This window comes from Pongo pygmaeus, chromosome 14 (assembly GCF_028885625.2).
Source record: "Pongo pygmaeus isolate AG05252 chromosome 14, NHGRI_mPonPyg2-v2.0_pri, whole genome shotgun sequence".
Lineage (NCBI taxonomy): Eukaryota > Metazoa > Chordata > Mammalia > Primates > Hominidae > Pongo > Pongo pygmaeus.
Window position 1 is genome coordinate 123,182,071 of NC_072387.2, and position 17,625 is coordinate 123,199,695.

The window sequence follows — 17,625 nt, forward strand, 5'->3', positions numbered from 1 at the left end:
GGTCTGGAAAGCCTATGAGAATATTCCTCTCTTTTCCATCTACATCTTTGTGATGTAGCCTTTCACCATCAGGCAGAGAAATACTTTACTCAAAACAGTGTACTACAACAGAGTGAGTGCAGAAGCAAGCGAGGGGACCAGATTGCCTCTGCTGAACTAGACATCAAAGAGGTCAAAAGTGATGTGACACCACTTTTCTTAGTATTTTGTTTTGGAAATATAGTTATTTTGTATTTAAAAAGTCAGTTATGTTACATGTAAAAAGTTTATTATTGTTGCTTTCAAATGAATATTTTAAAATCTTCTCTAATTAAAATTTCTAATACAGTAAATATAAATAGATATAACAAAAATAAAAGCTCTCTGAGGTCTTCAGTATACTTTTCAGTTCTAAAATTTCCATTTGGTTCTTCTTTATATCACCTATTTCCTTGTTAAGACTTTAAATGTTTTCATTTGTTTCAAGCACGTTCTAAATTGCTTGCTGAATCAAGAGGGCTGTTTAAAACTCTTGTCAGGTAATTCCAACATCTGTGCAATCTCAGCATTGGTGTCTTCTGCTGAATGTTTTTTCTCATTCGACATCTCCGAAAGTTGAGATTTTCCCGGTAATCAGTGTCGATTAGATCCCGGATATTTGAGGCACTACCTGACGAGACTATGGACTTTATTTCTCTTGTTTAGCAGGCCTCACCATGCAAGCAGAGAAACAGGCGCATCCCCTTTGCCACTGAGTGGGGGAGGTCTAGTTCCCCTGCTTAGCCTCTGACATCCACCTGGTGGGGAGGGGGACTAGCTCCTCATTACTGCTAGCCCACGGTGGAAGTCCTGGGCCACCCCCAGCCCGCACCACTTTGCAGATGGGCGGGAGGGACCTGCTGACTTTTTTGTGCCTGGCACTGGAGTGAGGCAGTGACGGTCAGAGTTCTGTCTTGCTGGACTGTCTTCCCAGCCTCCTGGTTTCCTTGGGGCTTTTTGTCTCTGCCTGATGGTGAAAGGCTTCAGGTTTCTAACGTGCCCAGTCCAGGACAGACAGGAGACAAAAAGGAAACCTGGAGACTCCCTACATGTAACTCTGAGCCCCATCCCCCTCTTCTCTCCACCTCCCATAGCCATGCCCGCCTGACAACTCCCAGGGTTTTAACTGTTTTTAGCAGGCACAAAAGGGAGAAATCCATTGCATCCTGACTGGAACTGAAGTCAACAATCATTCCTAAAACTGTAAACAGGACAGACAGGAGACAAAAAGGAAACCTGGAGACTCCCTACATGTAACTCTGAGCCCCATCCCCCTCTTCTCTCCACCTCCCATAGCCATGCCCGCCTGACAACTCCCAGGGTTTTAACTGTTTTTAGCAGGCACAAAAGGGAGAAATCCATTGCATCCTGACTGGAACTGAAGTCAACAATCATTCCTAAAACTGTAAAGGGGTTGTCCTAAAACCAAAAAGTTGACAAATGCTGCTCCATAATGGGGACTTCCGTGGGTCCCCATGGGGACGTCGCCTCCATAAAACCCAGGATCTCCCCTCACCCCAGGGAAGCCCCCTCCTACTGCCCAAATCTATATGAAGCTGAATTCTTTTTGGCAGGGGAGCAGGCCACATCTTAAAGGTAGAAGAGATGCAGAATAGCTCATTTGTTGTTGTTCCACTCACTTCATAAAAATAACACATACCATAAATGGTTAACCACAGAATGGAACCTCTCCCTCTATATGAACAGTGTGGAAATCTGAGCAAATGTTTATTTAAATCTGTTTGTGTTAACCCAGAAAGAATAGTCAATATCTTTCTTTTGCTCCCTATACCAGACACATCCCAACTCCAATTCGCTCCTCAAAACTTCTGGGAAGAATGACATGAAATTAAACAACAGATAGTCATCAAGTTTCAGTTTTAAAACAATAATGACAGCAAATTAAACTTACATTATTGGCAAACACTCGAAGGTCAAGCGCTACTGCATACATGACAGGCAGAGCCCTGCAGGGCAAAAAGTAAACAAAAGTGTGAGGGGCTATGTGGCCCAAGATTCCATCCCCAGAGGTGGGAAGAACACGGACACCCAGGGCTACTATCCAGAATGGAGTCCGCACTCATCCAAAACTCTGACAGTTGTCTGCTTCCTCACCTTCTGTCCAGGTAGGCTGCAGGCCCCAGAATTCCTGATCATCCCGGGGCCCCACAATGCGGTGCTCCACACCCCTTTCCCCAACCCGGTCAGAGGCCCCAGCCCTGCTTCAGTTCTGGGCTCCCAGGATATCCTCCTCCCCTCAGCTTCCCACCAGTATCCAAACAGCACCACTAAAAAAGAAGTGGTTTGATCAGATTTCCTAACAGGAACCAGAATATGTAATACACAAAATGTCACAAAACAACTTTTACAGCCAACTGGCAAAACTGGACTGTTTTCATGTACAAGTTTTCACGTTAAAAGATAAAAGGGTGGCAGGAGGCAGAGGCTGCAATGAGCCGAGATTGTGCCACTGCACTCCAGCCTCGGCAACTGAGCAAGACTCCTTCTCAAAAAAAATAAAATAAAATAAAAATAAAAGGGTGGGTTTGTTTGCAAAAGGCCTTTGGTTATTTTAGTATAAACAAATTTCGGTATTAACCTATAGTTCGTTAATAAATCAAAAAATTAAGAATTAGTTTGGCAAGGCATTTAAAAATACCACCATTATTATGTATTAGAACACCCCAAATGAACTGTAGTTGGTCTACCTCTTTTATCTAAGGTTTAAAACCAAAAGTTCAAAATTGACAACTAAAGGAAAAAACAGTATTTAAATCTACCATTTAAATCTACCATTTAGATTTGTAACTCCACTAATCTGTGTAGATATTACCATATGTCAACACACTGATTATTAAATATCCACATGGAAAATACAATACACATTTATTTAAAGCAAATTTGTAAAAAGATTCTGCTAAAAAAAAATTGCCATTTGCTAATTCAGCTGTTTCTGTTCACACTTACCAGTTTTCTTCTTTGTGGGCCTGGAATGCTCGCAAGAATGACGTACTGTATTAAGGAAGATATGGTATATGAAGTTCAAATAATGCTACGTACAATAAAAGTAAAGAATAAGAATCTAAATTTTAAGGAACATAGCTCACCCTTTAGCAGATTTATGTTGCAACAATAGTAAGTTCTTGAAGGAAAAAAGGTATAAGCTCACATTACAAATATCTGTATCTCATTAGGCTCAAGTATACTAAATACACTTATTTCATACATACTGTCTCCTAAATAAAAAAGACTTACAAGATTTTTTAAAATCAGCCATTTCAGACATTTTATTTGGTTTCTCTGAGCGCAGATGATCATGAGTTATATTTAAGTGCTTTAGAATCTGTAGCATAAGGCTGATTTTATCAACTCTAGAATTCTTGAATTCTAAGGAGGCTGTTAGCAAATAGCCCAACTCTCTTCTGTGTATATTTAAACAAGGTGGTTAAAACGAAAAGACAAAATCTAAAGATACATACAAATCCTTAGAACACTCACTGATTCAGGCCATAACTAAAGATACCCTTTAAATGACTTAAGTATGAACTGGTTTGATTTAAGGTCTTCAGCCGCCACAATTCAATGCCGATGTGCATCTGAGTCCACTCTTGTCCTTCTCTGCCTGAATTCTGGATTTCTGATATTTCACCAACAGGACTTAACCAGTCCCTGTAAATATACTTACTACCTTACTAAGGGCAACAAAGCACTCTTCTTCTCAGCAGAGTAAGATCCTTCTTCCTAACCAGTGTTCTTCCTTACTAAGTACTGTACGAGTCTTCAGATCCATGCTAAATTTAAGTACCCAAGTGAAATAGCTGAAACAAGCTTCTGTTCCAACATTCCTTTCTAACTGCAGAAATGAGCAACTGGCCCAATGTTTCCAGGTCTCAAGTCCCAAGTAATTCACTGCATGTGTTCTATGCTGGACAGCTGCCATGAACGACAAAGGATATTGGACTATCACGGTCTGGCACTTGTAAGCCTCTATGAAGTCATGATTCCCCACTGCGTAAGTGCACCTGGAGGAGAAACATAAACACGCTGTCACACAATAAAAACCTAGCACTCGTTATGCAGCCCACACAGCTCACTTCACTGCACAGGTCCCAGTGGTCCTGGGATGAAAGGAGTGAAGGAAGAAACACACAAATGGCTGAACACAAACAGGTGAGGATAAGAGGAAGTCCCACAGTAAGCTTGGAGACTACTCTTTCAAGTCCCAGAAGGACCTAGCACCAGCAGGTTTATGAGTAACACATGTTGATAACATAGTATGACCCTTCCACTCTAGCAGGGGCTGACAATGACATTCAAACTAGATTCCCAGCTGGGTAATGTCAGTGTTAGTTCATTGCCAAATCTGGAACCTACTGCACACCGCACAGAGCTAGGAAATCACAGGTACTTCGTACTACAAGGAACACGGTGGTGCCCCAACTCTTCCAAAGACCCTGTGGGGTTCACAGAACATTCCTGCTCACAGACCCCACCCTGGTCCTGTAGCCCAGGCTGCTCTGAAAGACAGTAATCAAATCTCACACGGCTATAAGGACACAATCTTCTGCCTGAACTGATCCTTTAAAGATAAAACAGTAGATATGAAGTGTACATAAAAAGTAGCATTGTTTGCTTTGCTCAACTCTAGTTTCTTTCCCAGTAACATAAAGAGCTTCAAAAACAGGCATATTTCCACGAAAAGGGTAAGTGAACAGTTAGGCTCCATACTCTACTAAAAAGACCACTAACCAGGCACTATGCTAAATATTATGTGATGTTAAAAATAGTATTATATAACTGATGTACAAAATTTTCACAGGCTTTATCAAAATGAAATTACAAATGCATTTTCCTACTTTTTCGAATCAATTATTCACTGCTTCAAGCATAAGATAATGCAAGATAAAACCCCCAGTTAATTCAGCAATTTCCAGATGTGTGTGTTTTTCTTCCTCCCCAACAGATTACCTTAAATGAGCTGCAAACATTTCATCATAAGGGGGTTCCAAGACTTGTTGACACTTCTCCTCTGGAGAGGCCATCTGATTTTAAAAAAGAAAAACGGCAAAAGTAAAATTAACAGGCACAGAAAGAATGCAACATATAGAAAGAGATTTAAACCTCTGTTTCAAGAGAATTTATGCTTTATAGTTCACAGTAACACTTTATATTTAACACTCGAAACAAAAGGTTCAGGCCGTGAGCACAGTGGCTCATGCCTGTAATCCCAGCACTTTGGGAGGGCGAGGTGGGCAGATCACTTGAGGCTAGAAGTTCAAGACCAGCCTGGCCGACATGGTGAAAGCCCATCTCCACAAAAAAAATTACAAAAATTAGCTGGATGTGGTGGTACACACTGGTAATCCCAGCTACTCAGGAGGCTGAGGCATGAGAATCACTTGAACCTGGGTGGTGGAGGTTGCAGTAAGCCAAGATCGTGCCACTGCACTACAGCCTGGGTGACAGAGGGAGACTCTGTCTCATAAATAAATAAATAAATAAATAAATGGTTCATTACTTCAACAAATATTTATCAATATTTCAGGGGAAGAAGAAGCCCACGAATATAATTTAGTCTCGCCTTCTGCAAGTCAGAAAATATTCTAGGCACTTTCATATACATTTTAGTATACTAGTATTCTTGACCAGTCAGTCAAGAAATACTTGTTAAGTAACTATCATAGGTTTAGTAAGTGAGGTCTAATGAGTTACGGATGGTGCTATGTTAGGACTCGTTCTTCTCGGCTTCCTGCTGAGAGTACCAGTCTCATCTCCTGGGCTAGTCTAGCTGACATTTCTTTCTAAGTTTTCCTTTCCTCCTAACAGTCAAATTTTAGATAATCTGAACATCTCAATAGGTGATGGTTAATTTTGCCAACTTGACTGGCCATGGAGTCCCCAGACAATGTTCTTTCTGGGAGTATCTGTGAGGGTGTTTCTGGATGAGACTGGCAGTTGCACTAGTAGACTCAGGAAAGTAGATGGCCCTCCTCAGTGTGGACGGGCAATGGCCAATCTGATGAGGGCTTGAATAGAACAATGACCCTCCTCAGTGTGGACGGGCAATGACCAATCTGATGAGGGCTTGAATAGAACAAGAGGTCGAGGAAGGAAGGATTCACTCCTTGTATGGGATTTCTTGACCTCTACAATCACAGGACCCAGTTCCTCATACTAAATCTCTATAAATATCGATATATCCCACTGGCTCTGTTTCTCTGGAGAACCCAGACTAACCCACAATGGATTATAGTACTTTGCGTTTTTTTGTTTTGTTTTGTTTTGTTTTACAAAAGCAATGAGCCCATGCTGATATGGTGAGAGAGAAGAATGACAGTATTAGAAAAATCACCATTCTACCGTCCCTGGTGAATGAAACCACCGGAAGAAAGTTTACTGGGGAATTTTACAATGAAGGGATCCATCTCAGATTGCCAACAGGACAGTGTGTGTCCTCTCATGTCATACAATACAAAGCACAGGGTAGCAGCCATGGGGTGTTCTGGCCAAGGCAAGCCTGAGTCTCATCGAGTCTCTAGCACTAACTCCTACTTAAAGCAATGGTTTTTAACACTGTCTACACATAGAATCACCTAGGTAACTTTATTAGAAAAACAAAAACAAGCCTGCTGCTACTTCAGAGACTGATTTACCTGGTCTGAGTTGCAAGTCTGTACACCGCCAAACATAATCGCCAACAGATAAGCCCATTTCTCTTCCAAAAGAAAAATGCTGCTCCCAGTAGGAACACACTCCAATATGATAAAGGGTGTCAATAAGGAAATAGGGCTTTACCAAATGTCCACAAGATTTTCTATAGAAAATACTGCCTCAACATCATCTACACCACAGATGACATGGAAACTCCATGTACAACCCCAGGCTGGGCCTTGGCTTGCCAGCCTTTCTGACTAACAACTTAAATGGGAGACACCTGCGGTACAGGATGTCTATGGGGCTTTGGGGACGCACAGGCCTAGAAAGAGTCTAAGCTCCACCGCCTCTCGACCATCTAACTTCTCTAAACCTCAGAGAGCTGTCTAGGAATCAAACACAAGAGCAGGAGGTCCACATCACCACAGTGTACATACATAGTCAGTGCTCCACAAATGAATTGAAATACATAAATCATAAAGAAACTTCAAAATTTTCAAATAAGAGTGACAATATTAGTTTTCTTCTTACTCAAACTCTATGCTTCTCTTAGGAAAGTGGTTACCCTGTAATTGTCTGCAGACACCCGTGTGCACAGCTCTTTTACCTACTTGAAGTCGTGGGTTTGCAACATGAGGATGTTTAAAAGACACCAACTCTGCACAAGATGCTCCATCTCTGGTGTCGATGGCTTCGTACACCTGAAACATTTGAAAGGGAAACCTAAGTAGAAAATAAAATATTCTCTTCGAACAGAACCTACAACAATACATTGAATGCCACACTGGGGAAAATTCATTTTCCCCTACTTTGAAAGAAGACAGAACAATCAAAATGTAACAGGTGGTCACTACTCTCTGCAGTGGGTAAACAACAATTTCATTTCAAAATAGATTGTTCCTGACTGGCTCAGGCCTGTAATCCCAGCACTTTGTGAGGCTGAGGAAGGATTGCTTGAGCCAGGAGTTCGAGACCATCCTGGACAACATAGCAAGACCCATCTCTTTAAAACAGACCAAAAAAACAAAAACAGATGTTCCTGAAGCAAAAAAACAGGTTAAGCAAATAAAAATAAGTCAGTGGTTTATCATGTAGCTCTTCATGAAGGTGAATTATTCTAATTTTACTCAAGCACACTAATATATGTTTGAAAATCCAAATACACAGCTTATGAAAAAGAAATCAGTTTAAAAACCACATATATCCAAAATTCAAAAAGCTTCCACTCAAACTTAATATAAAATAAAAAGAAAATGGAAATAGCTAAATAGATGTCACATTCATACAATGCAATACTTGGCTGCTGTTAAAAAGAATAAAATAGATCTATATGTAGTAATGTGAGAAAGTGCCCACAATATGATGATCAAATAGATCTATATGTAGTAACGTGAGAAAGTGCCCACAATATGATGATCAAATAGATCTATATGTAGTAACGTGAGAAAGTGCCCACAATATGATGATCAAATAGATCTGTATGTAGTAACGTGAGAAAGTGCCCACAATATGATGATCAAATACATCTATATGTAGTAACGTGAGAAAGTGCCCACAATATGATGATCAAATAGATCTGTATGTAGTAACGTGAGAAAGTGCCCACAATATAAATAGATCTGTATGTAGTAACGTGAGAAAGTGCCCACAATATGATGATCAAATACATCTATATGTAGTAACGTGAGAAAGTGCCCACAATATGATGATCAAATAGATCTGTATGTAGTAACGTGAGAAAGTGCCCACAATATGATGATCAAATACATCTATATGAAGTAACGTGAGAAAGTGCCCACAATATGATGATCAAATAGATCTGTATGTAGTAACGTGAGAAAGTGCCCACAATATGATGATCAAATAGATCTATATGTAGTAACGTGAGAAAGTGCCCACAATATGATGATCAAATAGATCTATATGTAGTAACGTGAGAAAGTGCCCACAATATGATGATCAAATAGATCTGTATGTAGTAACGTGAGAAAGTGCCCACAATATGATGATCAAATAGATCTATATGTAGTAACGTGAGAAAGTGCCCACAATATGATGATCAAATAGATCTGTATGTAGTAACGTGAGAAAGTGCCCACAATATGATGATCAAATAGATCTGTATGTAGTAACGTGAGAAAGTGCCCACAATATAAATAGATCTGTATGTAGTAACGTGAGAAAGTGCCCACAATATGATGATCAAATACATCTATATGAAGTAACGTGAGAAAGTGCCCACAATATGATGATCAAATAGATCTGTATGTAGTAACATGAGAAAGTGCCCACAATATGATGATCAAATAGATCTATATGTAGTAACGTGAGAAAGTGCCCACAATATGATGATCAAATAGATCTGTATGTAGTAACGTGAGAAAGTGCCCACAATATGATGATCAAATAGATCTATATGTAGTAACGTGAGAAAGTGCCCACAATATGATGATCAAATAGATCTATATGTAGTAACGTGAGAAAGTGCCCACAATATGATGATCAAATAGATCTGTATGTAGTAACGTGAGAAAGTGCCCACAATATGATGATCAAATACATCTATATGTAGTAACGTGAGAAAGTGCCCACAATATGATGATCAAATAGATCTGTATGTAGTAACGTGAGAAAGTGCCCACAATATGATGATCAAATAGATCTATATGTAGTAACGTGAGAAAGTGCCCACAATATGATGATCAAATAGATCTGTATGTAGTAACGTGAGAAAGTGCCCACAATATGATGATCAAATAGATCTGTATGTAGTAACGTGAGAAAGTGCCCACAATATGATGATCAAATACATCTGTATGAAGTAACGTGAGAAAGTGCCCACAATATGATGATCAAATAGATCTGTATGTAGTAACGTGAGAAAGTGCCCACAATATGATGATCAAATAGATCTATATGTAGTAACGTGAGAAAGTGCCCACAATATGATGATCAAATAGATCTGTATGTAGTAACGTGAGAAAGTGCCCACAATATGATGATCAAATACATCTATATGAAGTAACGTGAGAAAGTGCCCACAATATGATGATCAAATAGATCTGTATGTAGTAACGTGAGAAAGTGCCCACAATATGATGATCAAATAGATCTGTATGTAGTAACGTGAGAAAGTGCCCACAATATGATGATCAAATACATCTATATGTAGTAACGTGAGAAAGTGCCCACAATATGATGATTAAATGAAAAAAAAAAAGTTAACTGCAGGAAAACTGTATAACTTGATTTGGGAGAAAAAAGAAGAGAAAAATTATGTACAACATGCAAGCACAGGAAAGAATGCAGGGCCTGTACCATACCACACCAGCTGACTGCACAGACCGTGGGGTGGAGACTAGGAGACCCGGGAGCCTTTTGCCCCATCTAGCTCCTGCCACAACAGACATTTTATAATTAGAAAACCAAATATGCTTTTAAATTATATTTACAAAAAAATTGCCAGGCGCAGTGGCTCACGCCTGTAATCCCAGCACTTTGGGAGGCTGAGGCAGGCAGATCATGAGGTCAGGAGATCGAGACCCTCCTGGCTAACACAATGAAACCCCATCTCTACTAAAAATACAAAAAAATTAGCCAGGCGTGGTGGTGGGCACCTGTAGTCCCAGCTACTCGGGAGACTGAGGCAGGAGAATGGTGTGAACCCGGGAGGCAGAGATTGCAGTGAGCAGAGATCGTGCCACTGCACTCCAGCCTGGGCGATAGAGCGAGACTCCGTCTCAAAAAATAAAAGGACATAAAAATTCTAACTAAGCAAAAAGGCAAGCACAAAGCTTTAGATACAGTATAATTTAACTATGATAAAATTAAATATTTACATTTTATGCTAACACAAGACTGACCGGGGATGTCATAACATGGATGTGCAAATGGCAAAAAAGCACAAGCAGATGAGATCCCTCTACACACCCACAAGAGTACTTACAACTAGGAAGGTTGATGACACCAAGTGTTGCCAGGAGCCTGAAGCAACTAGAAGGCTCACACATTGGTGATGGGGTAACTTGGGGTAAATTTTTAGAAGAAAATTGGTATTCTACTAAAGCAAGCAAATGCCTACTCTCTGACCCAGTAATCCTGTGCCCAGGTGTCCATACCCAGAAGAAAGGGAGGCACATGCCACCAGTTCAACACGCTGCAGCCCAACTCCTCCTACCCCATTGTTCAACCCAGGGTATGACTGGGAGGCTGACACCATCTTCCTGAAAACTAACTTATAATGATAAGGAATTTCCCACCTGACTATTCCATACAACTACATATGCTACATTTTGAAACAGTAATCACACTTCCAGGGACTTACAACTAGAAACAGAATGTATTTGTACTCAGCTACATGTAATCACAAAATATTGGACACAAACTAAATATCCATCCATAGAGACAGGCTGAATACTCTGTGAAACATCTATTTTAAGGCACACTATGCAACCATTTTTTGAAAATGAGGAAGATCTCTATGAATTTACATGGAATAATTTCTAGGAAGATACAGTTAAGTGAAAAAAGCAAGTTGTAAAAGAGTATGTATAGAATGCTGCCTCTTGCATAAGAATGAAGGGAAACAAGAAAAATATGTGTGTTTATGTGTGTGTGTGTGTCACATATACATCCCAAAAGGAAACACAGGATGGAGAAGGCAGAATCTAATGCAAATGATTATCTTTCTAGAGAGGGGGTGGAATGAGGTGAGAGAGAAGGAAAGTTTCTGAGCACACCTTTAAATATAATAGTTACTTACAACCCCATTCAAGAAATAAAATAGACAAACCTTAAAATTGAAACAAATAAAAAATACATACCTAAGTGGATATCAGAAAAAAAGAATATGATTTGTGGAATTTGACTGTCCGTATTCTAAGGATGAAAAGACTGCCAAAAAAAAAAAAATTCTGAATTTCAACATCACTGAGTAGATGTTGTTGGTGGCACTGGGGCCCTAATCCTGAACTACTTGTGAGTGTAGTGGGTAGACTGGTGTCGCTGGGACCACAGTCGTCAGTGAGAAAGAGGAGCACTGGCACAGAGCAGGAGAAGGGAGAGTCCCATGGGATTTGGCTTGGAGGTGTGAGCAGGAACTTAACTTTATCTTCAGCTGAAGCCATCTGAAGACTTCCAGGTTTTACGCCTTCATCGGAAAATTCCAGCCATTCAGAGGCAGCCCCCCTGCCCCTGTCCATGCAAGATCACAGGATGCTGCTCAAGGTCACATTGTATCCCAGCTCCTGACATTTTCAAAGTCACAAATGGGTGCAAGATGATTTGGGCCCAAGTATTATGAAAACTAAGTTTCTCTTCACAGCCCTGGCCACAAGTTTAGGAATTTCATCTAAAAGGTAGACAGATGGATACTAAGATCCTCAACTGTTTAGGGGAAAGGGTTAGGTTTCCTCTTTAAAATCACCATGCTACAGATCAGTATTTTGCAATTTACAACACTGCATTTGCCAATCATCATCAAGAAGCTGAAGGTGGCCCCAAGAAGACAACACTGGCATCTGCCCATCCTCTGCAGGAGGCTTTCCCGTGTCCCCTGCCCACGCCCTGCAAGAACTCACTGGTGCCCAGCTCCAAAAGGGCCTCATCTGGCTCCCTCGAGACCACCTGACCAGGTGCAATGGAACAGCGCCCTCAAGGATGAGGGTGGCAACTGCCTTGGCCAGGCAGGCACACTGGGTCTTCCCTGCCTGCCTTCCCATCAGTAGTTGGCCCTGGGCTGGAAGGCAAAACAACCAATCCCGCCCAGGTCTTGGTCTGCAAGTCCCCCAAGAAAACCAGGATTAGTCAGTTTAGCCCCAAAGAGGACACACCTTCCAAAGTGGCCCTCCCTGTGCCATGTGGGCAGGCCTAGCCACAGGAGCCCCAACAGACTCCAACCTTGCTCAACTAAGGAGCTTCCGGCTAGAAAGCGTTCTGGAGCCTGCTGGCCAAGCCCTGCTCTATTTGGTTCCACACAAACAGGAGGTTCAAGCTAAGAGTTCCCCACAGCCACCCCTGCTTATGGTTCCAGGCACTCCAGGCCCCGCACTGTGCGATCACTCGCACCACCTAGGGCCTTGCACTGGGCCCAGCCCCAGGAGCCTGAGAAGAGGAGGGTTCTGGTTAACATCAGTACTCTGGTGACCGGTCATACTTGAGCACGATGTTCTGATGTCGCCAAGGCCTCCAGAGCTCTCTGCAGAAGGAACCTACGGGTGACTGAGAGCTGAGAGTCCCAGACTTGGAGCAAGCACTGTGGAATGGAAACATACTTCAATGACTAAACACACTGGGGACACAATGGTCATGAAGAGATCAAACCCTGGAGTCCAGACACCGGGTCACTCCAAGGAGAGGTGGAGACCCCTGCTGGGGGCATTCACTGGTAGCCCTCCTTTGCCTGTGACCTCCCAGGGTGGTCCCTGCACATATGCAGGGTGATGTCACCACATCCTCGGCTCCGCTTGGCCACACCCACCTGGGCTGCACCCAGTGTCCCAGGGGTGACCTGACCAGAGGAGGGCTCAGTGCCACAGGGCCTTGAGCCCAAGGAGGGCCCCAGCTTGCTTGGCAGGCATGAATGTGTCCCAAGGGTGGTCCTATCAATGCCCCTGCCTCAATGACTAAACCGTGAGAAGGCTGGGGATGTGAAGAGGAAAAGCAGGGATGGCAACGAACAGTACCAGCAAGCCCTAAAGGTGCGACTGGCGCCGCAGTGGACACAGGACCCCTAGCAGCCCAGCCACCTGGCCAACTCTTAACAGCTCATGCTGCAGAGCCTTCAGCCCTCAATGGGACCACACAACCAGACTCCAAGTGAGCACCTTCTGAGCGGCACCCCCAGGCCTGGCTCACCAGGGGATGCTCCCTGGCTCTGGCCCCAGGAAGACTTTCTTGTGGCTGCTGCATGCCCCTCACGACCTCCAGTCTGGTCCACACAGGAGGCACCATCTACTCTTGGAACTCATAACTCTCTTAAAAATTCAAAATCATTACAGGTCATGAACCTCTGAAGTCACTTCTGAATAGTCAAACTTTCCAATTCCATAAACTCTTGAAAGACAATATGAAGAACTATCGAAGATGAAGGAGTAAAGTATCTAACTCAAAGCTGATTCCCTAAATAAAGGTGTTCACTACATCTGTAAAAAGGAGAGGTGTTCTTGGCAAAAGGAACATAATGAAGAAAATCTTTGGGACAAGAAAGATCACGGGGTGCCACAAGAAGATACCACTCCGCACCCAGCAGGATGGCCATAATAAAAAGAATGGAAAAAAACAAGTGTTGACAAGGAAGTGAAGAAATTGCAACCCTCATACATTGCTGGTGAAAATGTAAAATGATGCAGCTGGCTGCTTTGGCATTTCTTTAACAAGTTAAACACAGAATTACCATATGACTCAGCAATTCCACTCTTAGGTATATGCCAAAAAGAATACAAAACGTGGGCATGAATGTTCACAGCAGCAGCACAATAGCCAAAAAGAGGAAACAACTGAAGTGATCCATCAACTGATGAACGGATAAACAAAATGCTCCATACAGTAGAATATCATTAGCCATAAAAAGGAACGACACACTGACACATGCTCCAACATGGATGAACCCTGAAAACATTATGTAAGGAAAAGACACACAAAAGCCACATACTGAAATCACCAGAATCAGCAAATCCATACAGACAGAGAGTAGATTAGTGGTTGACAGGGGCTCAGGAAGGAGGAACAGGGAGTGACTGCTTAATGCTTATGACGTTTCCATTTGGGGTGACAAAAAAATTCTGGATAATGTTGATGGTTGTGCAACATTGTCAATGTACTTAATTGTGTACTTTAAAATGTTTAAATGGTAAATTTTAAGTTATGAGTACTTCGGTGGGGCAATGGTGCATTCAGCACAAGTGAAATAAACCTTCAGACTGGTGATGCCAAGTTAACAGGTAAACATGGACCAGATGATGTGCTAAAGCATTTGGAACTTTCCCTGGAGGAAACAGAGAATCAATGAAGTTTTAGTAACAGAGGCAGATGCTCAACTCTTCTTCAATAAAATACCAGAACTATCATTTACTAAGTAAACGCATTTTCTGTGTATTCATGGTCTTTTTAATTCTCACAACTTACGTGAAGCCTGTTTAGAGATGGAGAGTCACATAAGTAAGATAACTTGTCATGGTCCCAGAATTAGTAAAAATGCTAGGATTTGGGCTGAAGTCTTATTGTCTTTAAAGTCTATGCTGTCTTTGCTGTTTCACTAGGAAAAGGCAAAGTAAAGGAAACCATCAACCAGTACCTGCAGCAGGTGGGTCCTGGCTGGGGAGCATGTGGCAACAGATAAAAAAGGGATGGATCTGAGAGACTTCGAAGATACATCCAATTAGGTAAAGGACTATTTGCTGAGACTAAAGGAGGAGTCAATGATTTCCCCCAACTTCCTAGCTTTGATGAATGTGCAAATGATGGTTTTATTCCCAAAGAGACACAGTTACATTAGCACCTATGTTCCTATACAACAAATCAAACTTGCTGTGTTACCGTGTACAACCGGTTGCTGTTCTGTATCAAAGAGGCACCTATTTTTAAAAAATATTCAAGAATCTGTTAATACATAAAACTTAGGTAACATGCCAGTCCAACCAGAAATATTTTTATCCATCAAAATTAGGAGGAAGTGGACTTCTTGCTGTCTCACCTTAGTGGCTACACTGCCCTTTGTGGAGATGTAGGCATGCGCATCTCCATAGAGGTCCATCCTGGGCCCAGTCCCTGTCTACTCTCTACTTGTTCCCTGGGTCACCCCTTCCCTTCTCAGTCTTTCCCATCATGTGAATACCAAGGAGTCTCAGATTTGTATCTTTAACCCAAATCTGTCTGTTTAAACTTCAGTTTACAAACATAGAGTAGAAGCTCGCTTACCAGTCTCACTTTAACTGACGTGAATTCGAATAATGACTGTCTCCAAACCCTCCCTGAAATACACGAGCTGATGCCCAAGGCATGATGAGGACGTTCAGCAAGTAGGCTTCACTCAAATACATCGCAAGCTTTTGCCAGCTAAGTTGTATGTGTTCTCATATCCAGATGTGTTTGTTCTCAAATCTATTTTTGCTACCCGAACCTGTTACGGTAGTTATGTACTTTCAAGCTCATCAATGAAATATAAATGCAAAAGGAAGCAGTTGTTTCTCTATAAGCTAAGTTGCATGTTTTTAAAAGGCTCACTTGAGTTTTTAAAAAAAATAATTAGGTGTGGGGGAAAAATTGTAAAAGATTAAGAAAATTCTAAAGATAATCGTATCAAATTGGTTCTTAAATGCCTATATCCTTGTTTAACTTTAAATAAACTTATATTGGAAAATGTTAACTCTGCAAAGATTAGGCCAAAACAGACACAGCCTAAAGAAAAGGCCTTGGGCTTACATCAAAAGATTGGCAAGTATAGAACCTGAGGTAAGTGGTTTAAAAAAAAAAATTGGCAAGTGAATGTATACTTTCATGTTTTAAGTTAAAAGCATACATCCATTTTTTTGTGATTCCTGTTTCAACCAGTTTTCTCAATTAACCAAGCAACTGCTGGGCCCAATCATGTCAGACTTTTCAGCTATCAAGTACGTATCTTTACCTAGTTGTCAACAGACATCTCAAACTCAACATGCCCAAAACTTTATTTCTCCCTCCAAATCCACTCTATTCATCTTTTTCCCAGATTACAAACCTGGGAATCATTCTTAACTCCTCCGTGTCCCTCAGCCCACCCATTCTTATTCACCACATCCTGGTAATGTTTCCTTCAAATATTTTAAAAATCCATTCCCTATATTTCCTATGCCTGTTAACACAGTGCTGGTTCGGAAGACAGGCATAGTTTAGTGGAAACAATATGCGCTTTGAATCTTTACAAGTGTTCATGTTTTAACTGTGCTTCTGCTACTTACAAGCTGTTGAACAACATCCGTCAGACGCATGTACCGAGCGATATGAAGTGTGCATTGTGCTCGGAGAGTGAAGGGCGTTAAACCACAGCGAGGACGAGGGGCACGAGCTCGGCCTGCAGCACGGCCACAGCCTCGCGCTTACCCCTCCATCGCCTCCTGGAGTCCCCGAATTCATCCCGCATCCTGCTGGGAAGCAGCGTCCAACCGACACATCACCGCCCACACCGGGCCCTCGGCGTGGCCCGCAGGCCCTTCGGACCCCCTGGGAGCGCGGCCACACATGCCAGCAAGTGAGGGCAGCGACCTGGGACCACCGCGTCTACTTACACCGCGACGACTCCGCGATCCATGGACACCGCCCGGCCCCCACGGCGGCCCTGCAGGGGAGACCTCGGGCCGCCTTCCCGAGTCCCGGCCGCCGCTGTTCGGCCTTTCAGTCGGCTCGCGCGGCTGCCCGCCGGGGACCCGGGCGGAGAAAGAGTGGCGAGGCGGGAAAGGAAAAGGCCTGAGGGTCCAAGGCAGGACACGGAACACGCCGAGGGCCAACCACGCCGCCGCGCGCTCCCCGGCTAGGACCCACCTGCTGCAGGTACTGGTTAATGGTAATGTGCGCCATGGGAGCGCCGCCGAACAGAGAGCGCCACCCCTTACGCCTCAAGCCGGCCAGCTGGCGTCACTTCCGGCCCTCGGTCCGTTTCGGTCCTGGCGCCCCCCCGGCCCCGCAGCCGGTGCGCAGGCTGGTTCCGGAGGGAGAACCCAGGGACCGGCTCGGCGACGTGCTCGGGCTGAGGGGGCCCGGGGTCTTTCTGCCTGGGCCCCGTCCTCTCAGCCGGGACGCCAGCGGCTCTGATTGTGTGTTCGGGCCCGCCCGGGCTGAGGGGTTTGGGGTCCAGTGGCGAGGACAGCCCCACGGCTAAACTGCGTTTCACTGCGCTGACCCTTCGTCTGCCCCTTGTGAAAACGAGGCCGCGGGGGACACTCCGCGCCCGGCTGGGCCAGGGCCTCGGGGCGCGCGCGC

General features: G+C 43.1%; 1 protein-coding gene across 4 annotated transcripts in view; it reads right to left on the minus strand.

The window, feature by feature from the left end:
• Window positions 1–17,625, minus strand: part of PCID2 (PCI domain containing 2) — a 33,150-nt gene extending 15,525 nt beyond the window's left edge. For 2 of the 4 annotated variants that reach the window (XM_054447064.2, XM_054447065.2), the window contains exons 1-6: window positions 17,188–17,618; window positions 7,284–7,373; window positions 4,987–5,060; window positions 3,975–4,040; window positions 2,986–3,027; window positions 1,931–1,985 (exon numbers count right to left, since the gene is read on the minus strand). In XM_054447064.2, the coding sequence (XP_054303039.1) occupies window positions 1,931–1,985; window positions 2,986–3,027; window positions 3,975–4,040; window positions 4,987–5,060; window positions 7,284–7,373; window positions 17,188–17,223 (363 nt within the window). In that variant the 5' untranslated portion in view covers window positions 17,224–17,618. Of the gene's footprint in view, window positions 1–1,930; window positions 1,986–2,985; window positions 3,028–3,974; window positions 4,041–4,986; window positions 5,061–7,283; window positions 7,374–16,934 lie in introns of all 4 variants that reach the window. The other 2 variants (XM_054447060.2, XM_054447062.2) reach the window with 2 other exon arrangements.